Genomic DNA, 15,726 nt, shown 5'->3' on the forward strand with positions numbered 1-15,726 from the left:
TTATACATTGCCCTAAACAATCTTGTAGGTGCAATGCCCTGTTTTCTCATCCATGTCCATATACTCCTCTTCCTTCAAAACCTTTCTGTCGCCCTCTGTAGCTTTTTCAAGAATCCCAGAGCTGCTACGGTCCACGATGGTTGAGCCAATCCTTTTGTAGAGACCCCGTTCTTGTCCCTCAACTCTCTCCATCAAGACCGCAAATACATCCGAACCGCTCTCTAAGTCCTCATCCACGATGGCGCAATACATGTTTCGGTCAGTTGCCCAGGTCTCAACCGCCCCAACCCAACTATCTAGGCACAACGACTGCCCCATACTGGTCTCCACGACTGAGTCGTCGGTCGTCAGAAACTTAAAGCCACGGAACCAAGCGCCATTTTGGATCGTTCTCGTCTCTTTGTTCACGCGAATCCGGAACAAGGGGCCGTGAAGTACGATGAAGCCTCCCAGGACTGGACCAAACGGGCCGCCTTCGGTGGTGACAACGACGTCCACGACTTTTGGCATTCCCTCAATCATCTTTGCTCGTTCATTTTTCAAGACTTTCCTGTCGCTAAAACGAACAAGCCCATTGACAGACGCCCATGACCATGAGGGAATGACGTATTTCTCGTCCTCTTCACCGGGCTGAATGGTGTAACGCTCTGCTCGCTCCGCCACAGTCCATTGCAAACCAAGCGGCAAATAGCTCTTCCATAACCCAGCAACGTACTCATTCTGCTCTCCAACCGGTAGATTGTACACCCTTCCAAATATCTCTGTCACTGCGCCAAACGCGACCATCTTGTCTCGCCTCTTGGTAAGCGCTCGTTGGTTGTATTGGCTTACAAAACGGTCCCAAATCAATGCTCCCTGGATAGGCGGATGAGTCCGCGGCTTCACGTCGTATAAACTGCGACTATCTGGCCAGGAAATGGATATAGGGCCAGTATACCAGCGCTGTGGCTCCGTCGAAGATTCGCGGTGAATGCCTGGAGAAGAGATGCTATCCCACCACCATTCACCCTCCGCACAGTGCAGGACCCGCGGCGATAGTGCGTATTCCTGGTATGTCCAGCCTCGTGAGTTTAGGGGCGCTGTGGTTATGGCGTGGAAGAACCGAGTAAACAATCCATCGTCAATTCTCAGTGTCTGCTGTGGATTCACTCCGAATCCATTAATCATACCGAGCCAGGTTGGACGAACAATTACTGTCCGAGGTCTGGGGTTGACAGGGGAAAGCCCAGTCGTAGTGCTGGTCGAGGCTGAAGCCGCAATGGTGAGGTGGCTAAATGTGTACACAGTTGCCATCCTCTGAGCCTCGTGCAGCCAGTCCGAAGGAGAGTCCTGGATGATACAGAGTGAGTCTATCCAGATATACTCGTAGCCGAGATCAAGAGCAAGTTTCGCTGCATCTTGGAAGGTCCGTGGTAGGTCCCCAAATGCAATGCCCATGGTGGAGAATTCGGCAAGGCGACTTTCAATCAGTGTGATAGGCATGGACTTCCCCCAGCTATGACTGAGCGCGATATATCGCGTATTCACGTCCATGGCAGTGTCCTTGGAGTTAACCAGCTGCACGCTCGGATCCGATGCGCCCTTGGTCAGATGAAGAAGGCGCGTGGGCAGTTGCCTTGGATGGTGCTGAGGTAAATGTTTCTCCAAATCGACATCCTCTTCGAGCCACTTGGATATTCTCTCAAGCGTAGTTCCTTTGGTGGTCCAATCCACGAGGCACTTGTTCTTGTCGTCTGCCAGGTCTTTCCAGTCGGAATTGTCAGAAATCACTCAATATCACTGTCAAGTCGAGTACATACCATACATTTCCAACTTCACGTCCTTTAGATTGCCCTCCCGCTCCCCAATGGTGCGGTTAACATCCTTGTGTCTGGTGGCTTCCCAGTGCTCGTGTACATGATACCGAAAGATCAACTTGCTCTGTTTGCCTCTCTCCGTATACATGAACACATATCCCTTGGCTGATTCGATTTCTTCGTCATTCCATCGGTCCTTTCCCACCGGCTTTCGGCCGTCCATGTAGTCGGTGAGGGCGTTGTCTAGCCCGTCTGGTGCGTCAAAGAACAGCTCGACGATCCTACACAGCGGGCAGTTGGCCGCAGACACCCGCAGCTCAGCGACGGTATGGTGGGGATACGACAGCGTCGCAGTGGCAGCCTGTGCATGGACGTACGGCTCCATGCCGTGCTCGTAAGCTGTCCCAAAAGCCGGTTCTTGGTTGAATGGAGTTATCGGCTTGCGGCTGTCTCTCTTCCATCCCCTCAGCTGGGTGTCCCACCTGCCGGTGAAGATGCCAGTGCAGGTGGTGCATAGTACTGTAGGCTCGAGTGCGGACATTGCGATAGCCTAAGTGTAGAGAAATATGGCGAGGGCAGCTGGAATGTGCCGTTGCACCAATACCTATATTCTCATCAATGTTGTAAGGATGTGGTAGTATCTGACATGCAGCGCGGGAATAATCCACGTCAGCAGGCCTCACACCGAAACACAATCGTGCTGCCTGACAAGATTGAAGGACATGCTCCGCCACTGCGATGTCCACATTCATTGTCAGTATACCCGTTTTTTTTTCACGAAAAAGACAACTGGCAAGAGGTAACTTTGTATATTCGTCTGGACTACAATACTTGCCACTGAGTAAATCACTCAACTTTGATACCTGAAAATACCCCCAAGGCTACCGCGTAGCAAGCCGAACTGACGAAGTACGGCATGCCAAGCGCAAGGCCCCCAATCCCAATGCCACGCACCCACAGCGCCGCCATGGTCGGTGCTCCAAGAAGAGACCCAACAGTTTTGACAAGCATGACGATGGAGAAGATGTGGGTGTCAGGATTCGTCGCGTCGTCGTGGCCCTTGCCATGCGGCGGCGATACCGCTGGCGATTTGAGCAGTGAGAGGGTGAAGATTGGAAGGGCAGATCCGAGAGCGTACAGAAAGAGGCACGGGATTAGCATCCATATCTCCGCAGCGACGGCGATCCCCAGCGCGCCAAGCACGGAGACGATGAGGCAGACGCTAGCGTATCGAACATTTGCGCTGTCCGCACTTTCGACCCTCGAGATGGAGCCTCTGGTAACACGTCTTGACAGCAGGAATTTGGGGATGATGACGGTGAGTAGGGTGAAGTTTACAACGGCTTTACCCGAAAGCAAGTAGCCAGCCGAAGCGAAAGTCCAACGATATCTCTTGGAGATGTACTGGACGAGCAGCTTAGTGTCGGAGCTGGCGAGCGACGTGAGGAGAAAACTGATGAGCAGTAATGAAAAGTTTCTGGGGTGGCTTGTGACGATGGTATGGAGAGTGCGAAACCGCTGGACCGTGGAGTTGAGTAGGGATGGCTGGGCATCCTGCGCCTTGAGAAGTGGGGACGACAAGAGAGGTGCTCTTTGCTCCTCGTCCGGAATGGGCTCGCTATCCAAGGATTCTGTAGATGATGGGAGCATGAGGATGGTAGGAACGGCAAGCAAGAGCAGGATTAGCCCAAGCCAGAACGGCAGCCAGAGCAAGGCAGTCATCGTAGCAGAGGCCAACGCCGGACCAAGCAAAGCAACGACGTATGAGACGGCGCTCATATAGCCAAAGTAAATGGCCCGCGTGACGTGGTCGTCGGTGAGGTCGGAGGCGAGAGCATACGTGATGGAGTTGAAGACGCAATCTCCACCCAAGACCGAGAGGGTCGGGCCAACGATAATGGCCTTGGTTGGTAGCAGCTGATCAAAATAGCCGACAATGACGGCCCATGACAGCATAAACACCCGGGACACCAGGTTGAGGCGGAGAACTGTGCGGCGACCCCATTTCTCTGCCAGGAAGCTGAGGGGAATGGTCATGGCAAAGTCTGGATCGCATCAGAGAGGTTCATATTAGGAAGCGCATAGCTTGAACTCACCTCCACCAATCCAAATAGTGTCCATCACGCCCTGGATCCAGCCTAGGCTCGTCTGAACCGAGTCGACTTTGCATAGGTCCTCATCAACGCTTCCGCCCGGTCCGATGAGCTTGGGGTCGGTACTGGCGTAGTATTCCCGACATAACCGCCTCTCAATAACCCGGTTGAGGGGAAGCTGGTAGAGACTCATAGACAGATTGACAAGAAGCAGCAGGCCAAGGACAGGGCCTACGGCACTTCTCCGCCTTGGACGTGGGCTGCGGTGTCGCGGGCTGACAGCGCCATCAGATTCCACCTCATCGCCAAGGGCGCCTGAAGCGTGGCCAGCGTCGGCCATGTCGCCACCGCCAGTAATCCCTTAGATAGACTCAGAATACAGTTCTTTTAAGGATATTTAGGCTTTGCAGGGGTCGGCTGGGAGCAGACGAGAGGCGAGCGGGCCGTTTGCGCGTTGGTTGTGAAGGGGGATTGTTATTTGCGACGGCGCGATAAGCACGCGGCTCGTGATTTACAGTGTCTCGAAGCGCTAAATGATCCGAGGGTCTCACATGATGGAAATCGTCAACGTCATGCCATGTCAGGATTTCCGCATTTGGAGCACGACATCTTCCATGTGATGAATATGAAACCAAAAACGCATCGAATCCCACGCATTAAACGCATCAGAGCCATTAACCCCGGTTCATCTGAGCTTTTCATGTGGAATGACGCCCCAGAAAGCTGACATATTGTCTCTTTTACAGCTACCATTGAGCTTACTTCATATTTTTATACTCTCTTTTCATCTCTAATACGATCCTAATTGGAATTAAGCCCAGGAAAACATTATTGTTCGCATCCATTAGGTGCATGGCATTTATGTAAGCCCAGCTTGATAAACAATATACCCCACGCCAGCTTTGCAGCCTCATGCCTCCTCAAACCTACCCAGATTGGATATGCGTGTGTAAGTCTTATTTTAATACCTTACTGGAAGTAGATAAATCCCCAAAAATAGATACATCTATTTTCAAATTCCGAGGCTTACTGGAAACTCATAGATTAGATATATAATATTATTTGGGTGTTCTTTTATTAGCTATACTCAATATCTTCACATAGATTAAAGTCGTGCAGTATTGGCAAATAATAAACATACAGTACCAATATTAAGTATAAATACAGTAAAATTTTCTAAGCTATTCGCAAGGTAATATTGTGACGTATCTTAACAAATTTGACTTACCTTCCATAGCCACCTACTTTTAATATAAAGAGACATACCACAATTACTGTTCAATTATCCTCCCACCCTGCTACAACTTAGCATGAGCCTCGGGTACTCAAAGGGATAGTAATTACATTCACGTAGATCATCAACCAAACTATTTTTGCGCTTGGGGTCTTTGCGCTTGAGGTCTTTGGGGTCTTTGGAGTCTTTAACGTCTTTGGAGTCTTTGGCCTCGGTGGGCTCAGGACGAAGGAGGGACTTGATTACGAATTCTAGCAAATTGATTTCAGCTAAGATTTTTCCCATCTCTCGGCCGGAGTAGTTTCCCAGCTCTTCTTTCAAAACATCTAGCTTCTGCTGAGCTGTGCCAACCCGCACTCCTCGCCGCTCCCAAATCTCTGCCACCGGGTCTTTGGACTCCTTTGAGGACATGGTCGTTTTGGATATAGGGATATGGTAGAACAATGATCTTTTAGTGTAGTCGATTTTGGAGTCGCTCGGTTTTTATTGAAAGAGGGAGAAAGAGGAAGAAGAGGGAAGAGATCGAGGGCTATTTATCTAGCCATTTCAGCAGTCCATCACTGTACTTCAGGTCAGGGTGCGTTCCTCGAGTCAGCAATGGTGTGGATGTGTGAATAGGAACAAAGATTATTCCAATTCCAATTTCAAGGGTCTCATTGCGTCAGACCGCCACAAAGATCGTCATGTCCGCTGCGCTGTCTTGAAAACCGTGAACTGTTGACACTTGAACGTTGGCGATCTCAGCACCACCAGATTTTAGACTTTCCGCCGGATGTAAGTAAAGAGTTAGAACTGCTATTAGCGGTGATTGGCCTTCACCTTATTGGTAGCCTTCGAATTCTTTTTGTTGGTGAGATTTGCGCAAAGGAGTGTGGAAACCACAGTGCACAGGAGCGCCCACTGGAAGCTAATATCATCTGACCTGGAGCACCCATAAACACCACTCTTGAATGTTGATGAGGGATTGTTGACTGTATGCTATGAGTTGAAATAAAAGACGACGAATCCGGCCCAGGAAAACCGGAAAGTGGAACAGGCATGTTCTCGGCTTGCATACTCAAATCCAGTCTTTGGTCCTAAGATTATCTGGCAGGAAAGCCACAGATGGGCGAATACATCCAATACTGTTTCTCCAAAATAAACTTCGCGACTCCTGCGCCTGTAACCGCAGAGGTATACAATCTCTCAAATAGCCGGATATCAAAATTCAACGGGACTGTGAGTCGCTTGACTATCGGTCACAACTGCTGATGAGCACTAACTAGAACGGTTCGTTGCTGGTATAGGGAACGGTTATTATGATAATATTGTTGGTGTTTTCTTTACTGCTGAGCTTCTAGTCCGCCCTCTGGGTCTGTGTACTAGGGTACCCTAACCTCTTGTTAAGGGAACAGCTTGGGGAAATACTTCAGAGTAGTCAACCGCGCCAAAGGACGAGTCTTGCCCACCAGTAAACTTTTTTACGGACTCCTTAAGTTTAAGCCAGGGCTTTCCTCTCTTCATATTTAACTCCGCACTCACGGCGGATTTATATCCTGGGTATCTAATTTGGAATGCCGCGCAGAAAAAGGACGTCCGAGGTTTGAGTTGACTGTCACCGGCCGTAGAACTCGAAGTACACTCCTGGGATAACAACAGCACGAAGAAGTCAAATCATATACTCAGAGCGTTCTCAGTCGGTGGTTGGCTGTATGATTCGATTGGTATCAGCAACTGGGCGGCAGCGTAAGCCACGACGGAGGCCAAACTATGAGAATCAGGCCTATAAACATCAGTCCAGATAATCATTGATAACACGAATACATTGATCGGGCATTAGTCGAAGGAACAGGTGATGGCAAGAGCCCTGAGAATGGTCATCTTGATGAAACGCTCACTGTTCAGTGACTCATAACTGGGAAGACCTGAAACCTCGAATCCTTTCTTTCTCACTCACAGAAATCCTGTTATTGAGTTCATGTTCGAATGATTTGAGGTTTACCATTATGTGAGATTGCCTGGTGAGGAGGAATCGCGCTGATTATAGTAGTCGATGGTTCGACACTTTCTGTTGAGCAATAATTGATGTTTGACGTATGTGCATCATAAATTTATCTTCGCTATCTGCGCGAGCGAGTGAATAACGCACAAGCCATAGCTTACATGAAGTTCGAATAGGCAATGAATTAAGGTCTTACACCAAGCCTGATTGTACAGTGCAATTATTCGTGAACACTGTTACATCTCGTCACTCACGACGTTGTGTCGGTACTACAAGGAAAATATGCAAAGGCCTGAAAGATAAGCGTAGCTAACAACCATATCAATTTAAAGGAGCATCATTGCATGGGTATTATCTGTTGATTTTGTCGCGAGAGAGGCAACTCAAGTTCATCACACCATGCCGCCAACAAATGTATACATTATCGGTGCTCAGTGCACTGGCAAGACGACCCTGGTCAACGCCTTGAGATCCTCTTTCAAGACCACTTCAGATATCTCACCTCCTACAATTGTTGAAGAAGTCGCACGTTCTGTCCAGAGGGTGCACAAATTTACAGCGGCCGATATCACCTCGTCGCCTGACCGCTGCTTAGCGCTGCAGACGCTCATCTTAGAAACTCAACGGGATGCGGAGCGGGCGGCCTTACGAGACCAGCAGTGGATCATCTCGGACCGCTCTGGACTGGACCCCATTGTATACGCTCAGCGCTATTTAGGGCACGAAACGGCAGATGCCATGTTAGCAAGTACCGCTTGGCAAGAGCTACGATGGAGAATGTCAACGTCGTTGATCTTGGTGTGCGAGGCCGGCACCAACTGGCTTGTAGATGATGGCGTGAGGCTCATGCCCCAAGACAGAGACGACTGGATTGGCGTTCACCGCGAATTCTGTCAGGTCCTGGAGATAGTAGGCCTACCCTACGATGTTATCCCTTGCACATTGGCAAGGATTGACGACAGGACCGCCTTTGTGTGGTCCAAGTGGAGAGCGGCAGCACTCCGTGATAGCCATGGACCGATGCTGGAGGCCAATGGGTGTAGCTAGCTGCCAACATCACGTTATATGTTTGCCCGGCCTGCAGAAGCCAGGCCAAGGCATCTTCAGATATTTATCAGTATCCCTGTGCGGAACACTCCTTTCGGCGGCGTTGATAAAGCCCGTGCAAATGCAATCCCTGGCGAAAGGGAAAGGGTGCGTTTTTTCGGCGAGCCAATGAAAGGGGCCGAACCGAGGCACCTGATATTTCGCAGGCGAGCATTGGCAAAGCGCAGTGCCGCAAAGCCCCAAAACCCGCGGTGCCTCGGTCAGGGCCGGTGAATCAAGCCCGATTATCGTGATGGTGTTCTCGCCGGCACTTAAAGTCCGGAACGTTTGACGGCATTGGTTGTTGCTGTGGAGGATCACTTCCGTCCCCTCCGAGGGGCAAAGAAAAAAATTCATCGGGTTGAACCGTCAGGACAAGAAAGAATGCCGGTATTTCTTTGCCGATGTGTTGGTGTGAGGGTTCTCTGCAATGCGGTGAATCCCACGCAGCTCAACTTCATGGCACAAAAACTTTTGGGCAGATGTGTGCAGAAATTGAGCGTCAAACGGTGAGGAGTGTGCAACGCACTAAGCGCAGCAGTGGCCTGCCAGATAGCTGGAAAAGCATTTAGAACATGACGCACATCTTCACCGAGAACCCGTGATTAGCCGCAAGTCAGGGAGGGCCAGGGCCATGGTTGTCCACGGTTGTCCCTCTAGAAGCCCTGCAGCGGACATGCAGTGTCCCTCAGAGACCCTCGAAGACCCTCTAAAAGCCCTCTAATACGTAACGACCCTCTAAAATAGTCCGCTGAGTGGTCCGCTGAGTGGCCCTCTGGCGCCGAGGCGTCGCCGAGACGGGCAAGCAGCTGCAGCAGGTTCCAGCGCCTCTCCAGAACCTCCAGGCGGCAACGGTCGGAACAATAGTACCCGCGCTGCCGACTCTCGGCACAACGTTCTCCGTGACCTTCCGTAGCGCAGGGCTCTTCCAGGGCATCCCTTTTCGGTAAGGCTTGGCACGGGACAATCTTGGTACGAACCTCCCAAAGCTCCTGGGTGTCATCGACGTTTTCCCTTCCGCTTCGCTTGCAAGCTCCTCTGGCCCAACAAAACCTCCACTCCACGCCGCCCCTTTGAGCTTCAAGATCCGATCCTGGTCCTGAAGCCTTCTCTGCTCCTCTAGCCCTTCCTCCTCCGAACAGCCATCATGCAGTCCGTCTCCAGATCCGCCGCTCGCGCCTCGTCGCTGCGCAGCGTCGCCCGCCGCGCCTACAGCTCGTCGCCCTACTCGCAGACCATCAACAACCTGCGCATCAACAGCGATACCAAGGTCATCTTCCAGGGTTTCACTGGAAAGCAGGGAACGTGAGTTTTTACCACGTTCTTGGAGGGTTCTCGACGTCCAGAAACTGACCCCAGGGCCCAGCTTCCACGCGCAACAAGCCATCGAATACGGTACGAGCCAGACCGCATCCATGTTGCGACACATGTCATGATGCATGTGACAGGGGTGGCATTTGAGGCTGATATGTTGGATAGGAACCAAGGTCGTCGGTGGAACAAACCCCAAGAAGGCCGGCCAGACTCACCTCGACCTCCCCGTCTTCAAGAACGTCTACGACGCCGTCCAGGAGACCGGCGCTACCGCCACCGCTCTCTTCGTCCCGTATGTCCCGGACATCCAATGCCCGTCAGGGGTGAAGCACGACTAACATTAACCAGTCCTCCTCTGGCTGCTGCCGGTATCGAGGAGGCCCTCCAGGCCGAGATTCCTCTCGTCGTCTGCATTACTGAGGGTATCCCTCAGCATGGTACGTTCCGAATTCCCCAGCTCAGACGGATTTCGTCCTCTAATCTAGCCCCTCTTTAGACATGGTTCGCATCACCGACATGCTCAAGACCCAGTCCAAGACCCGCCTCGTCGGCCCCAACTGCCCCGGTATCATCGCCCCCGGCCAGTGCAAGATCGGTATCATGCCTGGCTTCATCCACAAGCGCGGCCGCATCGGTATCGTCTCTCGATCCGGTACCCTGACCTACGAGGCCGTCAACCAGACCACCCAGGCTGGTCTCGGTCAGTCCCTGGTCGTCGGAATCGGCGGTGACCCCTTCAGCGGCACCAACTTCATCGACTGCCTCAAGGTCTTCACCGAAGACCCTGACACCGACGGTATCATCATGATTGGTGAGATTGGTGGTTCCGCCGAGGAGGACGCCGCCGAATTCCTCAAGTCGGCCAACACCGTTGGTGGCGGCAAGCCCGTCGTCAGCTTCATCGCCGGTATCTCCGCTCCCCCCGGCCGACGAATGGGCCACGCCGGTGCCATCGTCTCCGGCGGCAAGGGTGGTGCCGACACCAAGATCAAGGCTCTCGAGGACGCCGGCGTCATCGTCGAGCGCTCCCCCGCCAGCCTCGGAAAGGCTCTCTACGAGGAGTTCGTCCGCCGAGATCTTCTGTAACTTAATCATCCGTTTCCTTGTTTTCATGACTCGTCCCTTGGACAGTCCGGCGGGGGAGAGAGAGGCCATGCTCGGGATCGAGTGAGCTTATTATAGTCCGGTCGGGTGCCGAGGACTGCTCACGGAGGGCTGGTTGCATTTGTTCCATGATTTCCGTACGTAACCTGATAGAACAAGGATTGGTCTGGCTGGCGCGGACGCTGGATTGTGTAACGCCAACTTATTTGGGCGCGTGTATATCCCCGTATACGCCATACAAGGTCTTATTTAAACCACTGTGAGCGGGTTTGGCCATACCACGGAGTGGAATGAAAGAGAGAGGCGTCAAAAGTATCATAGAGCAACGAGAGCTTCCTGGTGTGTTTGTGTGCGCTTTGCAGACCTATAACGCTTATCCGATTCTACCTGAAAGATGTGGGATATCCATTGAAACGCCCAGTCGTAAAATGTCCCCCTTCCTAGAAAGGAATCCATTCATGGTCTCATGCAAGACCAATCCAGTATCCATCCTCCTTAACCTCATGTTCCCTCCTTGCGTACCAGGCTAGATGTACAGTTGGTAGCCACCAAGGTTCCTAAAGGTTCCTAAAAGCCCCTTCTAATGCGCAAAATAAACTCCCGTCCCATGCATACGGTGTCATGTCCTAGCAAGTTCAAAGCCTTGCTCTCCCGCTGCGATTTCCTGCTGCTCGTGCTTAAGTCGTAGCTTGTGTTGTGTGTCAATATTGGGTCTGGTGCTTATTGCTCGCCCAGGAGACGAGCGGTGATGTCTCCCATATAGGCTTCCTCAAGCTCGTAATCTTGACCGCCGTTCCGGTCGATGCCTACAAAACCAAAGGCATCGACGACAGCCTCGACGTCGAATCCCATGTTGACAAAGCGGTCAACGAGGTCTCTGTTGTATCCCATGTATCTGATACCCCACCACCTGTCAGCCAACTGTACAATGCAACACAACGCATTGTGAGAGGTCAAGGAAACGACACTCAAGTCCACATCCGCAGGAGACATACCTATTATCGTCGTTGGCCACCCCGCCTGCCTTGTCATCGTTCTTCCACTTGCTCAGATCGACGGGGTTCTGCGAGGCACCGGCGTGCTTCACAGCCCATTCGTGGGCTTTGATAGCGAACCCTTCGGGGTTGTCGAGCATCATCTTGGCAACCTCGGCATCTTGCGGGTCCTTGGGGTTGGGGAACTCGAGAAGCATGCGGAGCGAGAGAAGGGCAGTCTTGATGGTCTGGACGGGAGACCAACCGGAGCCGAGGGTGTCGAGACAGATGGCGCCCTAGTAACACAGTTCAGTCAGTCACCAGCCCAGAAGGCTTTTTCTCCATCTCTAGGCAGAGGTGGAGGCAGGGTGACGTACAGTCTGGCTGCTGACGTTGGGGTGCCAGATCTTGGTGTCGAATTTGATTGTCGGGGACTTGAAGGGGTAGTTGGAAGGGATCTGGATGTCGACCTGGAACGTGCCGCCGGCGTAGGGTGTGTCGGGAGGGCCAGGAAAGGTGCCCTTGAGGTGCGTCACATCGTCGTCCATGACGGTCGTCGCATAAACGCCCGAGTTATCACGGTCGGCCTGGATGTCGCTGAGCTCTTTCGCCAGACGGCGTACTCGACTACTGGCGGCAGACATGTTGACGTTCTTTGACCGATGGGAGCGGTGCGGGGTGGCGGTTTGGAGTGATGATTCGGGGTGGTGATTTGAGGTTGAGGATGGTCAGGAGAGGAATATGTCGATGTTCGAAGCCGGTTAGTTAATGCTGTAGCAGCTGGTGGGTCGTGCTGGCTGCGGTGGTGATTATGAAGGAAGGAAGAGAGGAGAAACGGATCCTGGCCGCGGTTGGTGGTAAGCTTTAGTTTGTGTCGAGGCGTCGTGGGTGGCATGGATTAGCTGCAGCCAGACACTAATCGGTCATGATTGGTGGTGGCACAGGCTGCTCGTTAGGCTCTGACGCTCACTGTCGAGAGACCGATGGAGGGGTCCTGACGCCCGCCGCCCGCCTACACCATCACTTCAGTGCCGTTTACTGGGGAAGTGCCCAGGCTGCAACCCTCCAACTCGCACATCCCGGCGGCTGATGCACCTGGAAGGGCGCTAACCTCTAGCGTGCTGCGGGGGGCGACGTCCAGCTGGTCGGCGCGGCGCTGTCCTCTCCTGGCACCCTGGGATGGGCTCTGCCACCCTGGGATGGGCGAGCGGCCGGTCCGCGGAGGAGGTTGCAACGAGCAGAGCCGCCACACGGTTCTTGGTCGGGTCCGACGTACGTTCTGCAGGCCCGGTGGGGAGGGCTTTGCTCAGGTTGATAGAGGGTGTGCCGAGTGAACAGGCTGCGGTACTATGAGCTGGCGATGACGAATGGGTTTGGCGGGCCATCTATCGGCTCCAGGCCGTCGGCGGAGCCAGCACCGGCGTGCTTACTGGTGATGCAGGGCACTCAGCGCTGATCACACCGCATGCCTTGGGAAAGCCCTTCAGTTTCGGAGCTGCAGAATCCGAGGCCAGATGGCCAGGGCAGACTGAGAGCTCGAAACCGTACATGATATTGCCTGATCACATGATGCACATGCCGATCTCTGGCACTGATTCCACAGCCCGGCCTTGACCATCCTGGCAGTGACATTTGGGAGATTAGGAAACTCCGCGATCGTATCCATTTCACCGATTAGTGGCTTTTGTTCTTCTTCACCGGGTTGTGGCACGGTCGTATTGGTGCAAGCTCTGAGCGTAGTTCCGGATTTGGCATTCAGTTGCGAGGCTGATGTTGGACGTGGCTTGGGAGGTTGCGGTATCATCAACACGTCAATCTCCCATGTCGTCACCAATTTGCAATCCAGCTACGGAGTATCATTGGTGTTGGATTTAGTGCGAATCATCATTTCCTAGGCCATGTTTCGGTTTATATGTCATCCTAAGGACGGGTTTCAAGCTGCGAAGGGACAGGTCACGTGCAGTCAGAGGCAGGCCCAGCACGTGACCCGCCGGGGAGCTGTCGTGTTTCCCTGGCGCCTGATCGAGTGCCTCGCCTTCGCCATCACTAAGCTCGCCTACACTCAACCACATCCTTCTATCAACATCCAGCCACCCTTCACCACCACCACCGAAATCTATCCGACTGCACGCCATCGCTTCATCCAGAACTCACACAAACTAAGCTCGTAGAGCTTGGCCAGACAAGATGGTAAGCTTCCCAGGTTGGATCCGCAGTACTACAGTTGTTGACACCAGCTTTAGGGTCAAGGACAATCTGGCATGGGGGGAGATGGGAGAGAGGATAAGGACAAGAAGGCAAGCGAATTGCACCTGCAACTCACTATTCCAGCACTCTAACACCTTCCACAGAAGGATAAGCCCAAGTACGAGCCTCCGCCACGACCTACGACCCGAGTCGGTCGCAAGAAGAGAAAGGCTGGCGGTACCAGCGCCGCCGCCAAGCTTCCCGCCGTCTTCCCTACCAGCCGATGCAAGCTCCGCCTCCTCCGAATGCAGCGAATCCACGATCACCTTTTGCTCGAGGAAGAGTACGTCGAGAACCAGGAGCGCCTGCGTAAAGCCAAGGCCGCCAAGGAGGGAGCTGTGGCTGGCCCCGAGGCCGACGCCGACCGGTTAGCCGACGAGCGTGGCCGTGTCGATGACATGCGTGGAAGCCCCATGGGAGTTGGAACTTTGGAGGAGTTGATCGACGACGACCATGCCATCGTCAGTAGCACGACAGGGCCTGAGTACTACGTTAGCATCATGAGCTTCGTCGACAAGGATCTCCTCGAGCCCGGTGCCAGTGTCTTGTTGCACCACAAGAGCGTGAGCATCGTTGGTGTGTTGACGGACGATGCCGATCCCATCGTCAGCGTGATGAAGCTCGACAAGGCACCCACGGAGTCATATGCCGATATTGGTGGTCTGGAGCAGCAGATTCAAGAAGTCAGGGAGTCGGTAGAGTTGCCACTTCTCCATCCCGAGCTCTACGAGGAGATGGGTATCAAGCCTCCGAAGGGTGTCATTCTCTACGGTGCTCCCGGAACCGGAAAGACGCTGCTTGCCAAGGCCGTCGCCAACCAGACCTCTGCCACTTTCCTGCGTATTGTGGGTAGTGAGTTGATCCAGAAGTACCTCGGTGACGGTCCTCGACTTGTGCGACAGCTCTTCCAGGTAAGCCATTCCGTCATACCCCTCACAACTGTACTAACGGCCTAGGTTGCGGGTGAAAACGCGCCTTCCATCGTCTTCATCGACGAAATCGATGCCATTGGTACGAAGCGATACGAGTCCACCTCGGGCGGTGAGCGAGAAGTCCAGCGAACCATGCTGGAGCTTCTGAACCAGCTCGACGGTTTCGACGACCGAGGCGACGTTAAGGTCATTATGGCTACCAACAAGATCGAGAGTCTAGACCCTGCCCTGATCCGACCCGGACGTATCGACCGAAAGATCCTGTTCGAGAACCCCGACCAGATGACGAAGCGAAAGATCTTTACTCTGCACACATCCAAGATGAGCCTCAACGAAGACGTCGACCTGGAGGAGTTCATCTCGCAGAAGGACGACCTCTCGGGTGCCGACATCAAGGCCATCTGCTCTGAGGCCGGTCTGTTGGCGCTCCGAGAACGCCGCATGCGGGTACAGATGGCGGATTTCCGGTCAGCGCGTGAGAGAGTGCTCCGCACGAAACAGGAGGGCGAGCCGGAGGGTCTGTATTTGTAATGTATCACCGTACGGGTTGGCGGATAGACGAGGGAGGGTCGGCCTCATAATGAGGAATAGAATACTGCGATGACTGGTTGGTATTCACTTATTTTCGTTTCCTCCGTGATGACAATGCCAAGCAACACGCTCGGATTTTCATACGAGTTAAGACGGGTCCAAATTACATGGCAGCAGTTGAGCGCAACGGGAGACAGCACAATGATGAAGAGAACCTTGAGTCGTAATTATTCGCAGTCATCCATCGTTCCAGAAGAGAATCGTCAAGCACGTTCCCAGGATCCCATCCCTTTTGATCAATCCGTAAAGTAGCCAGCCAAACCAGGTTGGACGAAACCCGTCAAGACTCCCTGGGTATCCCATACCATAACCGGCAGTCGTAATCGTCCAAGCAAAGCCATTCCATCCATATCCTCCTACGCCATCCCACCCAA

The 15,726-nt window shown here is 53.1% G+C and overlaps 6 protein-coding genes across 6 annotated transcripts; 3 read left to right on the plus strand and 3 right to left on the minus strand.

Moving 5' to 3' along the window:
• Positions 1-12: 12 nt before the first annotated feature.
• Positions 13-2,337, minus strand: BGZ61DRAFT_495498 (heterokaryon incompatibility protein-domain-containing protein; the record flags this gene model as incomplete). Its single annotated transcript, XM_046250896.1, has 2 exons — positions 13-1,742; positions 1,800-2,337. 2 exons carry the CDS (start codon positions 2,335-2,337, stop codon positions 13-15), a joined length of 2,268 nt encoding a protein of 755 aa, XP_046102474.1.
• Positions 2,338-2,642: 305 nt separating this feature from the next.
• On the minus strand, positions 2,643-4,082 carry BGZ61DRAFT_495499 (major facilitator superfamily domain-containing protein; the record flags this gene model as incomplete). The annotated part of the gene is made up of 2 exons (XM_046250897.1): positions 2,643-3,841; positions 3,893-4,082. 2 exons carry the CDS (start codon positions 4,080-4,082, stop codon positions 2,643-2,645), a joined length of 1,389 nt encoding a protein of 462 aa, XP_046102475.1.
• Positions 4,083-7,491: 3,409 nt separating this feature from the next.
• On the plus strand, positions 7,492-8,242 carry BGZ61DRAFT_393951 (AAA domain-containing protein). Its single transcript, XM_046242883.1, has one exon. It carries the CDS (start codon positions 7,504-7,506, stop codon positions 8,149-8,151), a length of 648 nt encoding a protein of 215 aa, XP_046102476.1. The 5' UTR covers positions 7,492-7,503; the 3' UTR covers positions 8,152-8,242.
• A 907-nt stretch (positions 8,243-9,149) lies between these two features.
• BGZ61DRAFT_455214 (succinyl-CoA synthetase-like protein) lies at positions 9,150-10,949 on the plus strand. The gene is made up of 5 exons (XM_046246347.1): positions 9,150-9,495; positions 9,557-9,585; positions 9,670-9,796; positions 9,853-9,941; positions 10,001-10,949. The coding sequence occupies exons 1-5, from the start codon at positions 9,338-9,340 to the stop codon at positions 10,588-10,590; spliced, it is 993 nt and encodes a 330-aa protein (XP_046102477.1). The 5' UTR covers positions 9,150-9,337; the 3' UTR covers positions 10,591-10,949.
• Positions 10,950-11,328: 379 nt separating this feature from the next.
• Positions 11,329-12,226, minus strand: BGZ61DRAFT_356616 (ubiquitin-conjugating enzyme; the record flags this gene model as incomplete). The annotated part of the gene is made up of 3 exons (XM_046240803.1): positions 11,329-11,518; positions 11,604-11,878; positions 11,960-12,226. The coding sequence occupies 3 exons, from the start codon at positions 12,224-12,226 to the stop codon at positions 11,329-11,331; spliced, it is 732 nt and encodes a 243-aa protein (XP_046102478.1).
• A 1,543-nt stretch (positions 12,227-13,769) lies between these two features.
• BGZ61DRAFT_549158 (P-loop containing nucleoside triphosphate hydrolase protein) lies at positions 13,770-15,724 on the plus strand (the record flags this gene model as incomplete). The annotated part of the gene is made up of 3 exons (XM_046255420.1): positions 13,770-13,772; positions 13,934-14,740; positions 14,786-15,724. The coding sequence occupies 3 exons, from the start codon at positions 13,770-13,772 to the stop codon at positions 15,290-15,292; spliced, it is 1,317 nt and encodes a 438-aa protein (XP_046102479.1). The 3' UTR covers positions 15,293-15,724.
• Positions 15,725-15,726: the final 2 nt, after the last annotated feature.

The sequence above is a fragment of the Ilyonectria robusta genome (assembly GCF_021365365.1).
Source record: "Ilyonectria robusta strain PMI_751 chromosome Unknown BGZ61scaffold_14, whole genome shotgun sequence".
Taxonomy (NCBI): domain Eukaryota; kingdom Fungi; phylum Ascomycota; class Sordariomycetes; order Hypocreales; family Nectriaceae; genus Ilyonectria; species Ilyonectria robusta.

Coding starts and splice junctions, on each gene's coding strand:
- BGZ61DRAFT_393951 (XM_046242883.1), top strand. CDS start 7,504: ATGCCGCCAACAAATGTATACATTATCGGTGCTCAGTGCACTGGCAAG.
- BGZ61DRAFT_455214 (XM_046246347.1), top strand. CDS start 9,338: ATGCAGTCCGTCTCCAGATCCGCCGCTCGCGCCTCGTCGCTGCGCAGC. Junction 9,496..9,556: donor TTCACTGGAAAGCAGGGAAC/GTGAGTTTTTAC, acceptor CCCAGGGCCCAG/CTTCCACGCGCAACAAGCCA. Junction 9,942..10,000: donor TGAGGGTATCCCTCAGCATG/GTACGTTCCGAA, acceptor GCCCCTCTTTAG/ACATGGTTCGCATCACCGAC.